The following is a 20,315-nucleotide window of genomic DNA, read 5'->3' as shown; positions in this document are numbered from 1 at the left end:
TTATAGCAAGCAAGCATCTGATGCTGAACCGTGTGGCCTGAGATGAGCTCTGCCTCTGCACACGGAGTCTGCCTCAACCACGACCGCTCATCGCTCAGCCACAAGGTGTGCTTCAGATACGCATCTTTCAAGTGTGTGGACTCGTGGAGGAGCGAGCATTGAGGAAGGACAGGGTGTAAAACAATAGCCAGGACTCTGCTATCATGTGGCACTGAGGGCCAATAAAAACTGAATCCTATTAAATATCAAGCCTGCAGGTTTCACTGCAACCAAACGATGCATGAGCTGAAAGCTCTGACACTGTTGTCTTTGAACTTCATGTAAATTTGGAAATCTGCAGATGTAACTCATACATCCTTAAATATATGGGCGGAGAGGCTAAGTGTGTGTGTGGTGTAATATCCCAACCGGAAAATGTGCACAAACCACATTACCAAACATCAAATTAGGTCCTTCATCCCAATAACTGACAACTATTCTGTCCTGCTAATTACTGCAACTTTAACAAAACTGTGTTGTAGGTCATAATGACAAAATATGAGTAGAATGACACAAGGTGTCTGACTTTTTACACACTGGTCATCACAGCAGTGTGTCATGTAATGAAACAGATTACATAATAAAAGGAACATTACAAAAGACCTTTTGTAAAGAGCTGCTGGGGTTACCAGAGGTGACTTCCCCAGAGAATTTGGAAAGCTAAAACTCATGGGGAAACACCAATTTGTTCACTATATAAAAAATACATTACATGTTATTTATTTTCACATAGTTGAGTCAAGTTTTATATTTCAGCCTTGATCAGCATGTATCATCTTGTACATTACCAACCGTATACCCCCAGACTGACCCCAGTGTGTGAGATAGTGAAGAAGCAAAAATCAGGTACATAGGATGAGCTTTGAACCGTCAATGAGAGATAAAAATGCACATACAGTTCACTTGATCATACACAATTGTACGTGAGAGGAGAGACGCCCACCGACACACGCAAAGTTAAATACAGCATTATAAGAGCTATGAGGCGCAGCTGCCGCTATCAGTAAGAGAAGACTCTTTATCAGTGGTTCTCAGACAGATAAGGGCACACCCAGTGTATTATGTCACGACTCTGCCTTTTCTGCTCAGTAACTCACTTTTGGTTATTGTCTGTTCAGTACATATACTGAATATTTCAGGCAAGGAGAGCAGCATTTGGGACTTTTTAAATAAGGTACACAAGCGTTTATTTGTGGTTAAAACCTTCAGATGGTCCTGTGGAGACAGACAGGAAACTGTAAATGAGTGTGCCGGTTGCTTAATATCCTTTTAGCCCCCACAAAGATGTTTTAAGAAGTGGGTGGGATAAACACGACCTGACATGACCTGTTTTAAACAGTCACACTTTTACTTGCATAAATGCATTTACCTTAACAGTTAGAAGGTTAGAAATTAATGTTATAAACTGAAAGTGTATCGAGTAGCCTTCTGACATAGCTTGGCTAAACTGAGTTAGCTACAACTACGATGTATCTGCAACTCTATTTTACTTCCATAAAGGGTTTAGAGGTAGCAATGTGAATTTGAAGAAATTGCCAGTGGTGGCCTGAGTGCCTTATTTATTAAATATTATTGTCAGCATACAACGAATATTACATACGATCCAGCAATCCCTCTTTTCTGTAAGTAAACCCATTTTACATACTCTTTTCCACTTCATGTAAAGAAGCTCAAACATTCATTTCAAAGATGTTAGCATCTCAACAGCATTTATACTTCTGAACAACCGAGGCAACATGCTGCAGACAAGTCATCTTAATATTTGTCTTGCAGCTTTAAAGGAATGGGTTCTGTGTAAACGTCTGTCCCTCTGCCCTTGGTCTGAAAACCTCTTCTCACCGCTTCATTTTCATACATTTTTTTTCAGTCTTGTTTTCTTTTCTTTTTTTCAGTCGTCCAGTTCCAGACCGAAGTGGCTGTAGAGATCTCGTGTGGTGGTCCCCCTCAGAGCAGCTGCAAGACATAGCAAAGAGAGGGGGGGTGAGAGCCCTTCAGCAGATTACGGGGTCAGCTCCCTCTGATCTGCTTTTCAAACAATCTTGGAAAACACTGAACAGACCGAGATGCCATTGTCAAACAGAAGATTTACTTTTAACAGAAGGCTATTACTTGGTCAACGGATCCTATACAGTAGCTTAAATATGCTATCTTAAATCCTGTCATCTAACATGTGACAAATTAGCTCCACTAGCCACATAGCTGCCTGTTTTACATCGTGCACAACCAAGCTATGCTAAGCTGTGCCAGGCTAGGCGTGATACAGAGACCAGTTCATTGTTTTTATATATGGTTTTGAAAATAAACTTTGCACCTGTGTGGAAACAAAGACTCAACCAAGCAGCAACCTCCAGGGCTGAGAAATGAAGCAAACTCAGAAGGGCAAAAGACTGCAGTTCCTCAAGTGGCCACTTGAGGCTGGCTCCAAATGCGAGTCAATCCCCTTTTAGGACCTGTGTCCACTAACAACATTTTTTGCGCTGGCAGTGCCCACGACCTCAATTTCAGAACGCTTCTCACCAACGCTTACTGTTGCTAGGTTATGAAAGTTGTCTGCCAGCACTTCTGCTTCCCATTGTAGTCCGTTTTAAATCTCTTTAAAGCTCTGTATGCTTAATATTTGCTTTTATTCAAGGAAATTTTACAAAGAAACATAAAAACGATGGATAGGAATCGTGTCCTAGCATTAGCTGTAGCTCTAGACCTGGAAATTGTACCCGTGAAAAAAACGAAAGGATAAGCTTCTCTCCCGCTATTGTTGATAAAGTTGATATCGGAAGTCCCGCCCCTTCTTGATTTTGATTGGAGGGTGAGGGAGAACTGACACTGAAGAGTGCGGCGGTGTTCCAAAATGTAACTATTTTCAACTAAGAAGGCTGTGAGCGCAGCGACGATAAAACAGCCGAGGGCATATTTGCATTTGAGTAAACGCTGAACTGCATTGGTCTAGTACAGTGGTTTTCAAAGTGGGGGCCAAGGGGGGCCTAAGAAAATAGGAGGAAAAAAAAAAAAATTTTTTTTTTTATTATTATTTTTTTTTAATAACCATTTGTCCTGAACCTAACGACACGTAAACTGCCGTAATCTCGGATTCTCAAATTCAGCAATACAGAAAAATGGCCATGATTGCCCGAAATGCGTCCTCTGTCTGGAGACCCTCTCAAACGCCTTCAAAACTTCAGCGTCACTTAATGCAAAAACATCCGGCAGAGGCCGATAAAACAGTAGACTTCTTAAGACGTAAAGAAGAGCATTTGGTCAGGCAATCTGCTGCATTCACACAGCAAGCTACCGTGCCGAGCGGGCCCTGAAGGCATCATTTTTAGCCTCATACCAAATTGCTCGTGCTAAAAAACCTCACACAATTGGAGAGGATTTGATTCTACCAGCTACCAAAGACATTGTCCGAGAATTGCTTGGTGAGGATGCTGCCAAAAAAATCGACGCTGTCCCACTCTCTGTTGTCTGTGGGTTTGGGGGTCCCCGGCCAGAAGCTAATGCTGTTTGGGGGGCCTTGGCATGGAAAAGTTTGGGAACCCCTGGTCTAGTATACAAAATAAGCACTGCCAGCGCAAAAAAACGCCGTAAGTGGAGACAGGCCCTTAGGGTCCATGTAAAAATGCCCAACTTTATAGCCGAATTAAACATGTTTAAAGTTACAAAAATGGTTTCGGTATTTAAAGCTAATTTCCTGAGGTCATAGCTGCTTTGAGTGACATATAGGTGTCGACTCAGCTAATTACGTCACTGAACTTCACCTCTAGGCCGTGTTTGTGTCGTTAGTGCCTTTTGGGGATTTTTTTTCCATGCAAATATTTTACAAATAGTTTGGCTTGCTGTGTGGTTTATTGCACAGTCTGGTCGTCCATGTTGACCGAGTGAAATTCTAGTATTATTCTAGTATAATACCTGCACTAATTAGCGGGTATTGGTGTCCCCACACCTGGCTTGCTAGCTGTGTTTCAACATACATTGATTTATGTGCTTGGGCCAGTTCATGGGAGTCAGGATTGTTACCCTTGTACCATTTCTGGCTCCAACAAACAACCTAGCAACTGCCAAATGACAAACTTGCTTTAATAAGGCAGTCAACAAACAAACAGGTGACATCACAACGACTACGTCCATTATTTATACAGTCTATGGAGTCGACAACCTGAGTACTTTGTCAATTTTGGATAAAAGTGTCAGATAAATTTAGCCCGCGGGAAAATGCAAGGAAAGCCAGGGATGATGCTGTTAATTATAGTTAGTCAGGAACCATTACTAATAGTTACAACTGTTTCATAGTACATGATTAACAATAGCAAACTCTTCTAGGCAGTATTATCACCAAACACATTGGTGAAAAATATTTCTAAAGTTCGAGACTATACAGGGCAAAGAAGGACATTTCAAAATAGATGTGGCAATGACCTTAATCTTGACCCACAGACAGACAGACGGACATACTGAGAGACAAAGAGACAGTTGTCTTAAGAGGGTACTGCAGGGCATCTCCTCTTGTCTCCTCTCACTCTGCAGCCTGCCCACCAGCACCTCCTTCTCAGAATAGGAGCATACAGTACAACAGCAGCTCAGTGTTTAAGTGTAGCCTCTTTGTAAAAAGTGCTAGTGTGAGTGTGTAGTATGTGTGTGTGTGTGTGTGTAAGAGAAAGTGAGCAGGAAGGGGGAGAGAGAGAGGATGACAGCACGTGTATTTATTTGACAGTTGTGTATGTGTGAGTGTATGAATGTGCCTGCATGACAGATAAGATATTGTACTTCTGTGTGTGTGTGTGTCTGTGTGTGTGATGTGAAAGACTGCTATTGTGTCAGAGGGGATACGCAACCTCCATTCACTAAGAGGTCATTATCATCTTGACTGTCCACTGTACTGACAGAGGAGGATTTAAAGTCACAGCAAGCTTTTAACTCACAACATAGATTTTAAATGACAAAATTGGCCAGTTTTTTAGACATAAGTTGGAAATAAGTGACATTAGTGCACTCGAGGAATGTATCTGCGCTGTGTCCGTTTAACACCACACACAAGCGTGTGCATGACAAAGTAGGTAGAAAGTCGTGTTTGTTATGACACACTCACAGACCCTAATGTGACTTGGCTGTCACCAAACCCCCTTGTGAAACGTGTGAACTTCTGCACACTTCCTTAACCTCATGCAGTTGCGGCACATGCAGACAAAGATGTTTCAAACACACTGAACTCTATCACACATTTACCAAAGGTACTGTCATTCCAACAGAATTAATATTTATGTTGTGCGAAAAGATAAGCCAAAGCTAAAAGTATAACCAAGCTGGCTCCAGATAGGACAGACATTTCAATCAATGACTTTTTTCTGTTAGGTGGGAATCTAATGGGAGTGAATCGTTTACAGGCAAGCCAGCACAATCAGAAGGCAAACATAGTCAGCGTTGTTTAAATACTGTCAAATGTTACATTAAAGACTGGCCTTGGCTTTTGATTCAGCTGTCGGAGGGTAACAGAGACACTGCTCTGTCGCCCTCTGGTTGTTGCACAAAGAACAACTTGAATCACAACCGATCTTAATGAGATGCAGCACGGTCCAAACATTTTGCTTGACATTTTTCCTATATTATCGTTGGTAAGATAGTATTTATAGATCTTGAATGTAGATTTTAGCACAAAGAAAATGAACATGGCTTCTTATCAAGTTTTGGACGTCTACTCAGGGTCACGGGGGGCTGGAGCCTATCTTAGCTGTAGGGATGCACCATATTGGATTTTTTGCCGATATCCGATATGCCGATTCATTTAGCCGATTACTGATACCGATATTTTTTCCCGCACACCTAATAGCAGAGATCATCAATTCTCTTCTGTATTGGAATTAGCGTACAGTATAATGGTGATACTCTTATCACATTTGTTACAATGGTCGGGGTGACGGGTCTTGAGATGGTTAATCAAGTTTGTAGTGTTGAAAGACTTTGCCTTGGCTCCTCCTCGCATCACCGAAGCTGAGCAGTCATTGCAAATAGCAGTTTTGCTATCTATTTTGGACACTTTGAAAAACTTCCACACCACGGACATTTTGGCTTCTAACTCTCTCATGCTGCACACACGTGACATCATCACGCTGCACCACGCAGGTCTTCTTCGCGCCGGGGGACATTGCGCCGAGGTCGGGCATTTAATCAAGTATGCAGCAGCCCATTATTTTATCGGTTAATTATATCGGCGGATGTCGGCGTGTTGGCCGATATCCGATAGTTCATTGGGCGAGAGGCGGGGTACACCCTGGACTGATCGCAAGTCAATCACAGGGCTGACACATAGATGTAGACAACCTTTCACACTCGTACTCGCACCTCAGGGCAATTTTAGAGTCACAAATGAACCTAATGTCTTTGAACTGTGGGAGGAAGCCGGAGTACCCGGAGGGAACCCACGCATGCACGGGGAGAATATGCAAATTCCACACTTCATCTGAACTGGGATTCGAACCAGGACCATTCTAGCTGTGAGGCGACAGCGCTAACCACTGCACCACCGTGCAGCCCCGGAAAAAGCAATGTTAGTTTTAATATTTTAATGGTTCACATCCATCAAAATACCTTAACGTTTTTGACTGCGACAACTGTGTATGACCATTTTCTACATGTTGAATTTGTTTTTTTAGGGGTCTTTTAATTAATTTTCAAGAATCTTATAAAACCTATTTTCTTTGCCACGGATCACACCAACGAAAGACATCTTGTTCTATGTCTCATCTAGTCTGTTCTGGGTTCACACTGCCTTATTATAACTGAGCCGAGAGCAGCAAGGATGAGTCACATGGACAGTCTGACAACTCATTCAACTGACGGTTTCAGTTAGAGGTCATCTTGTGAGACAATTTTTGTTGGCAACTTTACTTCATCTGTCATGGATATAAAAAAAAGGCCATTGCTTACAGAGGGAGCGAATCCTATTAATGGCTGCCACGATCACAAGACACACTTATTTCTGTCACGCTTATTTTCATACCATACATTTTCTCCACCCATGTCCATTTGGAAGAAAAAATTAGACACGTTCATTAAGCACAATGTGACTGGGCACCACGATATACATAGCTTGGGGCTAATTAGATTATAAGCACTGAGCTAAAGGAGTCAAAGCTCATCGTGGTGTCTGTAGAAAAGAGAGGCGTTTGCACTCCTTACAAATTTTCAACCAAAGGATATTGTTATGCTCTTTTAAATGCTACTAAAACTGGTGCATTAAAAGTCTTGATAAGCATTTCTCTTACCAATGCGACCCAGAAGTGTCTGTCCAATGTCTTTGATGTCATTATATTCATGCAGCATATCAATATGATGCTCCAGCTCCTCGACTCTGAATCCCCTGGGGAAGCACACACACACAGAAAACAGCAGATCAATTAAACTCCTTATACACAAACATATCAACATCTCAAAGAGGCAAATCATCAACACCGTTTATTTCATGATAAACCCATCCCTACAACACTCTTAACTTCAACCCATACCATTAAAGTTGGACCTCAAAGACAGAAATACAGGAAGACAAACACACACAGCTGTACTCACTCAGCCTCCAGCTGTGTGATCTCAGTGTCCAGCTGCTCTTTTCTCCTCTCGAGCTCTGCCACCTCCTCAGCAGGGCTAACTTTAGCGCTCTCGGTTACTTGAAGCTGTGAGGTGCCAAAAGGCCAAAGATTATACTGGAATGAACATGTGGCACTACAAATAGGACTTGAGTGTGTGTTACAGGTTGAGTGGAGGTTCACTTACAGGTGATTTAAAGTTGGAGCGTACTCTCCTAAACTTTGAGAAGGGAGTTCTAAGGAGAGAGGAGAAGGACACTATTGTTAAAAGCAGGATGTGTTTCACTTAAAAAATCTATGTAGAATAAAAATCTACACATGTAGCTAAAGTAAACTCTCATAAAGTAATCCCTAATGCTCAATAACAGCAAAATATCTGTATTTTCTGTTAATAAAACACCAGATTTACAGACAGAGTGCAAACCTCCCACAACATTGAGCAATTTACTTGTTACATACACTGGTCCACAAAATACATCCTATCACTTCTATTCAAAGCAGATTAAATTCTTGCCCCTGTAAACATGCATAATGGATCCGAAGCCAAGTCTTCATCAGTTTTCTGGCTATGGCTCAATAATAACTTTTTCAAAATCATTTTCTCATGGTGTGCTTTAGTCACAACCTTTTACAGTAAAACGGAAATCATTTCCAGTTTATGAGTAATATTTTACAAATAATCAAAAGGCATTTTGACATCTTGAACAGTTTGAGTAAAAAGGTGGTTAAATGGTTTAATTTTATTAACAGAGGACAGACTTGTTGCTGAATTTGTGAAACAGGAAAGTGAATATACTTTGATTTCTAGTCGGTTTTCATTGGCAAACAAATAGAAAATTCGTAAATGTATGCATACTTCCACAGACAAGTCAGTCAAACAGTGCAGCATGTTATGTCCAAGGTTATCTAACTGTTTTGCCTTCATCAAACGCCCTTCTGTGAACAAAATAGTGGTTAAAAAGTGTTTCCTCTGCTGATACAGTGGCATCCATAATCATCAGAAACAACGTTAAAGTTACAGCACATCGGGAGGGTCTTGTGTCAGTATCTCTGCGAGGCATGGCAAAACCTGTGTAAAACATATCTCAACTGTTTACAATTACCCAGCATGCCCTGATAATGTTAGCATACGCTGTAGCAGTTAGCTACCTAAGCTAACTGTCAACAAGTTACCTTTTCAATGCTCCTTTCTTCAAGTCGTTTCCCTCCGGCGTCGAACCTTGACAATTATTTGCACTACAGTGGTTTTCAACGGACTCCTCCGCATTCATACTGCCTTAAATTAAATCAAAGTATGAGTGTTAATATCACTGATTTAATACAGTATGAGCTGTGTTCAAGAGAAGCGAGCTAAGTAGGAAGTTTGGATTTCGCGGCGGATGGAAGGCAGGAACATACTGCAACCGGATTGGTTCTTGAAACTGAGAGGCGGGACTTAGATAAGTTTTTGTTACCGAGTTAACAAATGTGTGAAATTAATCAGGACCTCAGGAGTTATTGGCTATTAACTGTAGTTCTTGATAGGAAAGCACACGGCACGATATAAGCATAACAATATATATATTGTGGTTTTACATACAATACTCAGCTTTTAGGCTACATTCAAACCAGAATACAATTCACACAATTCACTACATTGTAAAAAGGGTAAAAGTTCCAATAAACGGTTCCAGTTTTGTTATGTGTTGAGTACCTGTCCAAAACCTGTCCACAACAAATTATTTATTTTAAAGCTGAGTATGGACAAATATAACATTTAGCCTAAATTATGTACTAGGCCTACTAGATCCTATGTTTTGCTGGGATGTGTCAACAAAGCCACTCGCCTGATGCTACCACCAGATGGCGACAAAGCACCACTTCAGAGGACTTCTTATACGTCCTCATCACTTCTCTGTTGAGTCCCTCTCAAACAGTCAGATACAAACTCTCTCTCTCTCTCACTCTCTCCCCCTCTGTCCGTAACAACCCACACACTTGTTGACTAAGAAGCATATTGCATAATGTTCTGGCATATATTTGCTAATCTAAACTGAGGCTACTCTGAAGTGCTCACCAAAGCCCCTCAGACTGGGTCAAATCCTCCAGCGCTCTAAATATAAATCAGTGATGGATTAACTGAGGTTACGTTCAATCCACAAAAACAAACACACACATTTTCACCGGATATTGGGGCCAGAGTTTAAGCATCAGCACGGTTCGCTGGGTTAAAACCAGAAAGAAAGAGCGACACAGGAAAGAGTGAGTGAGACAAAATGTGTATCTATGGGAGTTTGCGTTGGGCTGTGGAGGAGATAAAATCAAGTCCAGTCTGCCTTATGTCCACAGCAGTCATTGTTTATTTATCGGTTGTTATACAGAGACAGAGAGAGGTGGGGAATGAAAAATTCAGACAGGAGGCATGGCCTGTCTCCTTTTAGAAATCGCAAGATTACACACACTGGGCGGTAATGGCTCCTGCACGCAGTCATGTGTGTGTGCGTGTGTGTGTGTGTTTGAGGCAGAGAGGGAGAGATTTGTGGAGGATGGATAGTTCTCCACATCTCTGACACTGCAATAAGCCTCTGTGTGTGTTTGTGTGTGTGTGTGTGTGTCAAACTCTATCACATAATCTGAAAGGCGGCTGGATAGTTAATTAAGGACACAAAGTCTCATGTTTCATTTGTGAGTGAGATTGAAAATAACCTCCTGCTGTAATGACACAGATGTTTTTTTAAATGACACAGCGAGTGAAACATCTGCCGATATTTTTTATGTGAGTAAGACAGAGATGTACTGCGTGGGTAATTTCCATATTGGTGCTAAAGGGTCTTCTGAGTGCCAAAAATAAAAGAACTAGGTTTTGGCAAGTAACGTTCTGTATACGTTCTGAAATTAAACATCCTATCAATACAAAAAAGAAATGGCAGCAGTCTTTGTTTATGCTGCATATGAACCTAATTAAAGGCAGTGAAGTATGCAGATGGATGGCTGTATAATTTAATGCCTGTAAGCTATAGGCCTTTTTTACTGCAGACTTTTCATAGTAATGAAAGAACCATTGACTGTATAAAAAGATGAACGACGTAACAGCTCCCTAAAAGTGAAGCCAAAACATTTTGATCGCCCCCTGCTGACTGGCTGCAGTACAGGTCATAAAGCCCGCCTCCTCCATGTTAACAGATGGGACATGAGTCAAACTATAAAATCAAAACTCACGTCAAATAAATGTTTCTCAAACATGGTTTCTGTCATTATAGTTAGTTCTTATCATGCTGATTTACGTCCAAGTGTTCATTTTTCTGACAAGTTTATTTTTAATGAGTTATTTGATGCTGTAAAAAGGATGATTGACAGCTCTGTTGACAAATCCGGCTTCTGCAGGCGATCTGTTCCGGATTAGCAGAGTGGAGGAGGAACGAGGAGACTAAAACAATCACTACAGTCATTAAATCTTCAGTGAACGTTCAGACCAAGACAAGAAGCTTCTCTGCTGTTGAGTGTGCTGACATGAGGGGCCGTTTTTGTAAGTTAAGTGTGTGTTTGGTTAGGGGAAGGGGCGATATATCGTGGCTCCAGCTGATCTCTGCTGCACAGAGCCTGACTCACTTTTGTCCAATGAGAGTAGACGGAGACGCGTCGCCCATCTTTATATACAGTCATCGTGAAAAAAAAAAGTGTTACAAATAACATGAGTAATGTGTGTTTTCTCGGTAAGTCATGTCAGTGTGACAGTGAGTCAGCACGCACAACCTGAAACTGAAGCACCATTAATCTTATTATTTACACTCTGTGCATTTTTCCTACTGCTGCATGTGAAATTGTCTTCTGTGAAGCATGTCTTTAAATGCATTTGTTACATATTAAGAGGTTTTTACTTTGCAATTAAGTATTTAATGAGCTTACATTTGCATTTGTTTTAAACCTTGTTTTAGGTAAGTTTACATGGGACATGCCATCTTTTCCAAGCAGACTCCAAACTATGATCATCATGCTCAACATATAAGTACATTTCTTTTGGCTACTTTTTACAGGCATAAAAGCTTATTTAAAGTCCTCTTGTGTTGTTGATTTAATGTGTTTTTTGCACAAAGTTTATGCAAAGAAAAAAGAAGTTCATTGAGTCACGCATAATTACAGAAATGGTGGCAAAAATCTCAACAGATCTCAAAACACCACGAAATTAAATCCAGACTACCTATTTATGTCACTGTTGAGGATCTAATGAAAGCTTCACATAGGGTATAGAAGGGTATAGGGTTTAGATTATATAGGGTGTATAGGAGCAGAACTTGAAGTGAAAGAATGAGGAAGGAGGTTAAGGGGAGAAACGTAAGTATAGGGAGAACAAGGAGGAGAAGGAGTAGGGAGCTCTGGCTTGTAATGTTTGTTGGAAAGCCTCATATATATCATGTCCATAATTCATGGAATCCCAGCAGCTCTTCTGTACTGCATCTAAATTCCACTGTTGGGGAAATATGGCCAGAGACCATAAAACACACACACACACACACACACTCACACACATTTGCTGTAATTCTAGAGAGAAAGAGATGGGGAAAGATAGCATAAGAACTAGAAGAAGAGAGTGAGAGAGACAAGAAGAGATGCAGTGGACAGAGAGAGAGAGGGAGAGAGAGCAGGGGGATGATTCAAAGCATGTCATAAAACATCGATACACCTCTAAAGGCTGCTCTGCTTACACTGGAGGCGATTATACCTCTAAATAATTCACATTGGCTGCACAAGCGCTCATTCACACAAATACAGTAGAAACAAATACACGCTTCAACCAAACCCCATACACAAAAACGCTTATTTTACGATTTTATACCAACATACCATTACAAATAAGTGTTTTCATTAAAACACACACACATTTTGGTGGTTTGGCTGTGGAGCTGATCATCTGTCACAAGGAAAGATTTGTGTGTATCTTCAGCCAAGTCAGGCTAGCATCCAGAGCCTGTGTGAAGGCCTGTTACACAGAAAGCAGCTGATAGATCGTACGGCTGTTGTAGTTATGAGGCAGACTCTGCTGAGCTGGACAAAGTCAGGCGTGATGGAGGGTTACTGTCACAAAACCTAACGACCTCACTTTCACAGCAACATCTCAATCATATCAGTATTGATAGACCTCATTCATGCATCATTTTTTTCAGAATTAAACCGTTGACAATGCTAGGCTAGCAGTTCCCCAGTGCGACCCAGTCACTGAGCTACGCTACAGCATGCTAAACAGACCCATGATGAAGTGGTCTAAGTCTCATCACATGCAAATTACGGCGTCCGAAAAGAGAGTCAATAATTACATTTCCAGCCAATTTGCCTCGTGGGTGGAATGCGAGTGTGACATTAATTCCCCGTTACAGTGCTCGCAATTTACGTAGAGAATAAGCGGGAGCTTGAATGCATCGACATCAAAGGGACTCCATCATAATCTGAGAGGTTTTTCATGTCTGAAGCAGTGCTGTTGTATTAATGCCATCACAAAATGGCTATTCATGTCTCTGCCAGGGAGGCCTCGGTTTGATATCAGCTCCTCGCCGCCTCCATCTGTCTGTGTATTCTTCTGCTATTTCTTTTCATTAGCTCTGACTCATCCCTCTAATAAATACCTCCGTTTCCTCTCTCAAATACTTTTCACTTGTTTTTCTATTGTATGATAAGTTCGCTTCCCCCTCCGACTGACTCAGTTTATCGTCTGAATGATGCCTCACATTTTTGGTCTTTGAGCCTTTCCTGCACGGCTGACTTCTCATTGTAACCATCGTCTGCTCGCTTCTTACTGTCAGGTTGGGTTATCTTTGCACTTAAGCCTCCCATTCTCGTTTCTTACCCTTCCCATTCAAACATATTTGCAGTCTAGGCTCTCACCTCGTCGCCTCAGGCCGTCTGGATCCGTGTGCAAACAGACTTAAGTGCTGTGGATAAAGGTTTGGCAGGCTTTAATGTTTTTTTAATGTTAATAATGTGTTAAAAGTTTGTCTGGATTTCAACATAACAAGAAGAAACAGATGAATAGGTTCACTGGCTTTTAGAAATCTGTACACCTGCAAGCAACTTTCGCAGCTGCAGGTTTGTGAGAGTTTTTCCTCTATGAGTCGAGATGATGACCAGATGTTAGCTTATTAGCTTCATCAACAACAATTAGCCAACATATGTGCCAAATAAAGCAGAAGTGCTGTTCAATCTGGCATGGTAAGTTACCTCCATAAGCAAATGCTCTGACACACTCTCTGTGTGGCTCCACTGTTGTTGGTGCTTCAGTGCTCCAACCAAAGCATATTTCAGCTAGCTGGTAATTCCCCTCAGCGTTTATCAGTAGCTGTTAGCATACGCAATGTTAGCTTAGCTGTCCCATTTGTTCTCAAGCTACGAGTGTACACCAATCAGCCATAACATTATGACCAATGACAGGTGAAGTGAAGGATGTGAGCGACTTTGGCTAGGGCTAAATTGTGATGGCTACACGACTAGATCAGAGCGTCTCCAAAACTGCAGCTCTTGTGGGGTATTCCCAGTCTGCAGCGGTCACGCCTACCAAAAGTGGTCCAAGGGAGGAAAACTGGTGGACCGACGACAGGGTCATGGGCGGCCAAGGCTGAATGATGTGCTTGAGGAGCAAAGACAGGCCCGTGTAGACAGACAGCTCAAGCTGCTGAAAAAGTTAATGCTGGTTCTGAACACAGTGCTTCACAGTTTGTTGGGGAAGGGGCTACATAGCCGTAGACCAGTCAGGGTGCCCATCCTGACCCCTGTCCACCACTGAAAGCGCCTACAATGGGCACTTGCGTCTCTTACCTGGGAAAGACATGGCACCAAGATGCACTATGGGAAGAAGGCGAGCCTGCGGAGGCAATGTGATGCTTTGGGCAATGTCCTGCTGGGAAACCTTGGGTCCTGCCATTCATGTGGACGTTACTCTGACAGGTACCACCTACCTAAACATTTTTGCAGACTGAGCACACCCCTTCATGGAAACAATATTCCCTAATAGCAGTGGTCTCTTTCAGTAGGATAATGCGCCCTGCCACACTGCAAACATGCTTCAGGAATGGTTTGAAGAACACGACAACGAGTTCAAGGTGTTGACTCGGCCTCCACATTCTCCAGATCTCAATCCAATCGAGCATCTGTGGGATGTGCTGGACAAAAGAGACTGATCCATGGAGGCCCCACCTCACAACTTATAGGACTTAAAGGATCTGCTGCTAACGCCTTGGTGGCAGATACCTCAGCACACCTTCAGAGGTCTAGTGGAGTCCATGCCTCGACGGGTCATGGCTGTGTTTGGGGAAAAAGGGGACCTACACAATCTTATCATAATGTTATGGGTGATCGGTGCTATATTTTTACAGAGCTAAACTCCCATCGTTGAACCTTAACAACTGCCACTGTAAATAGAATGTGGCCGACTCTTATACAACCATGGCGGTCAGTACTGGGCCCTAGGAGAATGCTCACGCTGTGTGTAAACAGCTGGATAGCTGCGGTGTGGCTTTCAGGATAGTTTACCGAAACTTAAATAACAATATTTTGGTGCTTTGATGCTTGCTATTCTTTACACCCTAAATTACATCGTTAGAAGGCTATTGTGGACTGGACTGGTTTCCAGGGGGCTTTACTTGAATGAAAGACTTTTGTCATTCAAAACCATTTTAATAAGAACAGTCTACTCAATATTGTGTTATGATGAAATCAAGAGCAACAACCAAACACATGAGAAGGATTTTCACACCATTTTATTAGCAACAATGTGTCTGTTAGTTATACATTAGAAACAAGGACAGAAACATTTCTGCTGTACTGTACTGAGTCTGAAAAACCAGCTGGATCATAAAATAAAGCAAGTAATTCAAATACTTCAGGGTAAAAGCAACACTGCATTTGAATATACACTTGTAATAATAATCATAATATTGATAATAAAATTCTCTCGTAAGTCTTTATGGCACTACATTTCTTGTGCAACTGTCACATTTCTGTTTAAAAAGTAAGGAAAGCAAAGCATTGAGAACTGTGTGTGTGTGTGTGTGTTTGTGGGCGCATGTGTGTTGTAGTGTGTGTGTGTGTGTATTTGCAGGGAAGCACATGTCACAAGAGGGAGAAATTATAAGAAAATCACTCACTGTTTCACCCTTTGGGAAAATAAATGAGCATGAATGCTGATAAAATCAACAGAGACGGAAAAAGAGAAGCGAGAGCGAGAGCGAGAGCGAGAGCGAGAGAGAGAGAGAGAGAGAGCATCCATTTCTTCTTGAAATCAAGCATTAAATATTTTCATTCATTAAATGTCCTGTGTCCTTAACACTCCTCCGGTTAGAACATGAGCCCTCCAGTCAGGCCGCTCAGCCGAGCGAAGAAAATAAAAAGCATCCCGAGATGAACTCTCTGAGTACCTCTGAGCAAATATTCCTCAGTCCAACGAGTCGAGAGCAGAGCGAGAGAGAGCCTGGAGTCTATGCTATGGCCTGTTAAATATTTATAAATGTGCCTTTAAAGGTGAATTAGCCCATGAATCCATATATAAACAAATCCGAGACAACACAAAGAATGCAGTGAAGAGTCCACAAAATGAAACTTGAGTGAGTATCACATAGTAAAGTTACACGTTGCTGTAAAAAGCTTCCCCCTGCAACTTGAGTTATAGCGTAAATCAGTAACATAAACCCTTAAAAAGTAGTTCCAAACCCACTTAGAGGTCGTCACATGATCAAGTCGGGTCATTCGTAGCATCGACGTAACTTCCAAAATAAAGTGGCACACAGAACACAACCCCCTCACCCTTTACGTTAAATGTTTAAAATGTTATTGCAACCCACCACTGGGGTCATTATACACACAGTAGGGGTGACAGGATGTGTTTAATTGTATGGAATAAAACTCTGGTATAACAATTTATCAAGTTATACACACACACACACGCACACGCACACGCACACATGCATGCAAGCACACTCACACGAATGCACAAAAATGCAAGAACCCATCCCCCTTTGGCACCTAGTCCGCCAACGCCTGCAAGAGCACAGCGGCCTTTCTCTGCAGAAGTGGAGGCTGTGGAAAACGAGCAGGGACTTCCATCTTCTGTGAGCCCTTTATGTCTTAAAATATTATGGCCTAAGTTAAGTCTAAAATGTCTGTGGCTGGCAGCTAAAACACAACACCCCCCCTTCCTCCTCTCGTCCTCGCGCTGGTGGCGAGTGATATTTTATAATCTCTCTAATCTGTGGATGGAGGAACAGACAGATCATCCCATCATGGGAGGGGGGAACCAGTGGACTTCACCTAATCATGTTTAGTTTGTAGCAGCTATGGCAGAGAGAAAATCCCTGCCGATTATGTCATTTCGACATGGCAGGAATTTGTCTATCATTCAGGCCATGGGTAGAAGAGTTCAGAGGAATCAGGGCTATGCAAACTTTATCAAAGCGTAAAACAAATTCCATTCTTCTGGTTAAAAAATAACTATTTAAAAGAAGCCAAACCAAGAAGTTCTTGTTTTGGGTGATTTAACATTTTTTAAATACTTTAAACTTCATATTGGCCCAAGTGTAAGGTCCTGGACCTGAGCATAGTACGTTTGAAATTCCTGTCCTGAGAGCAATCTGAGTCCTCCATTCTGCAAGAGGTGGCCGGTAGAACGAGACCAGACTGGATCAGACAACACTAGACTGGACTACACTGGTCAAGATGACAAAAACACAATCAGACCCACGCCCAGTCCAGCCTAGGCCATCTCATAAACGTACACGAGTCTGAACCTCGCCAAGCTAGACATCAGTGCTGATGCTGCAGCTGCGTTGGAACATGTCCCTCATGGTGACCGACCGGGCCAGGTTGGGTTTCCTGTAGTTTGAAATGTTCACAGGCACAGGCAGGTCCAGGTCCTGCTGCTGCACGCTGCGGTAGCTGATCCGGTCGCCTCCGTTCCTCAACCCATCTGGCTGATGGTGGATCTGCGGCTGAGGCGGCTGGAGGTAGAAAGGCAGCTCATAGTGCGTACAGGACGGACAGAAGGTCTGTGAGCGTGTTAGTTTCCTGGCAAGAGGAGGGGTGGAGAAGAGGGCGGGGCCATTTGGGATGGAGGAGGCGGCGGCCGTCGCCGCCACAATGTTGTGATTGGAGTGGACTGGTGGGAGGCGGGACGTAACGGCAAAGTCTGGCTCCTCCTCCTCCGACTCGGACTCTTCCTTCTTGCAGCAATAATACTGGTGGAGGGAGAGGAAGGAGGGTGGGATAGAGAGACAGATAATGGGGAGCAGAGAACAGAGGAAGAGAAGGAGAATATTAGGGCACAGTTTATGCATAATGTAAGAGACAATTCAAAAGTTTGATGAAGAGAAAGCAATTATTGAAAAGGTAGAACATTTATTACACTTAATTTCCGTTGTGTTAGCAGTGACACAGCAAAGTTAATGCTTTAGGAAATTAGTTCGCATAAATTATCCAGCCCATGAAGTCTACGTCAACTTCCGCATTATGATTATTACGGTCATACAGATGTATTTTACAGTGTTTACAACCAGAAAGCAAGAGATGTTGTGGATACTGAGCAGGAAAACATTGGAAAATAGCATCAATATAAGTATCTAAACACTCAAAGAATAGAAGAAAAGAAAGAATACACATGATATCAAAGTTGAGAGTCTCACAAAGTTCTGTGTGGAAAAAAATGTTCATAACTAGAAGAAAACTAATTCTGCCGTTTAGACCTTTTCTAAAGACTGTGTGGGCGATTTTGAGCGATGTCTCCCTGGCTCAGCTGCAAATGTGACAATCAGTGTTGTGCAGCCCTGAACATCATCATGTTTGCACTCATGGACTGCTATCTGAAAAAAAATCACCTCAAATAGTCCCTGAAGGATGAGTTACAAAATGTTTTGTCATCCATAACATAGTTAGCAGTTAGCACACACATGCTACATATCGGAGATACTATTTGTTCTCAAAGCTATGAATGCACGGCTATGTAGCGGAAGCTAGTGCTGCATTTTTACAGGACTAATCCCCTCCTGTCAACGCTTAACACCTACTGCCAAGAACAACAGCCCAAACTAAACTCCACAGTAGACAACTGCGGCTGTCAAGGACGAGGCTAACGCTGTGTGCAAACAAGCTAATATGTAGAGTGTGACTTTTTCCTGAGATTAATTCGCAGAAGTAATTATGTAGTTTTTCCGCAGACGCTTGTTTCAAACTTTTTTATATGCTTACTTTATATACATTAACCCCAATCAAATGGTTAGAAGACTACTGTGGCTTTGGGTTTCCAGGGGCTTTAAAAACGTAAGAGTACCATTATTTGCACATTATAGACTCCACTACTGTAAACACTGTTTCTCATAATCTTTGTTAGCCAGTTTCCCTAATCTACAGTCAACATGACCTTACATGTTCGTACGTTTTAACTCATTGAGGCTGCACATGTTCTACAGCACGATGTCAAAAAGGTTTTCTCCCTGATTATTTTTTTAATTGTGCCAAATCCCTCAACAATTAGACCTGTACACATAATCCACTTTTCAGTGCATAATTTGTTGCTGCTATTTCTGGCCCACAACATGTAGCTTTCAAATTAATTCCTGGCATCCGGCCAACTAATATGAAGCCATAATGTGGGGATTAGTTTTGCTTCTGCTGTGAAATATAAGAATCTTAAGAAGCACAATTAGCTGTAAGTAAAGAGGCTCAATATTTAGCACACTAGAAATGTTAAATTAGTTTCCAGTGGATCTTTGTAAGTGGACAGCATGCTCAAGGACACTAAAGGCACGTGGCCAAGAGGAGACAGGAATACCCGCCAACTCTACGTCTAATGCTCGAGTTGCTGAGCTAATTTTTAAAGTGGGTAATGTCTCTGGCCTTGTTGGAGTTTTGAATTCCAATGTGTGAGACACTAATGCTGCAATGTATTTTCAGTAATAAGTCAGATTTATTTGTACACATGTCAGCCCTAACTTGGCTGTCAGAACATACTCTCCATTTAAGTCATGTTTTTGACATCAAAACCAAATGACTCCTTACAGTGTTCATTATACCTTTAAAAATCTGTTTTTGAGATAATGGCAGTGACTGCATTTTGTTCCAGTACTGCGCTGGTAATGTTTCTAAAGAAATACATTTGAGTATTCAGAGGAATGTCTATAAAGTTGTTAGCTTTTGAACTGAGTTTTGAATTCTTTGATGAAATTATCATGAAAATTATCCATTTTTTATGTCCCTAGACTAAGCTGTTGAGAACCAAATCTTGAGTGTATTGAAGATAAACAAATGAGTCACTCGCAGATGTTCAAATGCGGCGCTATGGTAACAAGATTTAGTTGATCTCACACATATTTTCAGAAGGATTGGACTCGGTGTTCAGCGTTAGCTCAATCCTGCAGGTGGAAAAATCGCTTTAAAAATTCTATAGCAGAAAACTTTTGATATTAGTTTTGCTGCTGAGAGATTAAGGCCCTGAGACAAGGGCAGAGGTAGTCAGTTGGTGCTGCTTCTCAGTCATATTGTGAATTCAAACCACTTTAATCTGAGTGGGTGTAATGCGTCGTGATGTCTGGGGTTCACTGTTAGGGCATTTAGATCTTCTATCATCTGATACAGTTACAGCTTGTACAGCTAAACAAGATGAAACTGATTCAGGGCAGAAGTGGAAGTGCAACAGTTCAACATTTTGGGGGATCTGTTGTTTGATTTCTTGCCAAGATTTAGCTGAGAAGA

General features: G+C 41.9%; 2 protein-coding genes across 2 annotated transcripts in view; both read right to left on the bottom strand.

Moving 5' to 3' along the window:
* Positions 1 to 1,660: 1,660 nt before the first annotated feature.
* Positions 1,661 to 8,884, bottom strand: swi5 (SWI5 homologous recombination repair protein). Its single transcript, XM_069673907.1, has 5 exons — positions 8,787 to 8,884; positions 7,801 to 7,849; positions 7,597 to 7,700; positions 7,296 to 7,390; positions 1,661 to 1,992 (listed from the first exon to the last, which is right to left on the bottom strand). Exons 1-5 carry the CDS (start codon positions 8,882 to 8,884, stop codon positions 1,928 to 1,930), a joined length of 411 nt encoding a protein of 136 aa, XP_069530008.1. The 3' UTR covers positions 1,661 to 1,927.
* A 6,431-nt stretch (positions 8,885 to 15,315) lies between these two features.
* The window catches only part of fam163ba (family with sequence similarity 163 member B, genome duplicate a), a 34,800-nt gene continuing 29,800 nt past the window's right edge, over positions 15,316 to 20,315 (bottom strand). The window contains exon 3 of the mRNA XM_069672912.1: positions 15,316 to 17,806. Coding sequence (XP_069529013.1) covers positions 17,369 to 17,806 — 438 coding nt within the window. The 3' untranslated portion in view covers positions 15,316 to 17,368. The remainder of the gene's footprint in view (positions 17,807 to 20,315) is intronic.

This window comes from Semicossyphus pulcher, unplaced genomic scaffold (genome assembly GCF_022749685.1).
Source record: "Semicossyphus pulcher isolate SPU_LCO1_2020_fin unplaced genomic scaffold, fSemPul1.0.p SCAF_22, whole genome shotgun sequence".
NCBI lineage: Eukaryota > Metazoa > Chordata > Actinopteri > Labriformes > Labridae > Semicossyphus > Semicossyphus pulcher.
Note: the sequence above shows the minus strand (reverse complement) of the source record. Positions and strands in the feature narration are given on the sequence as shown.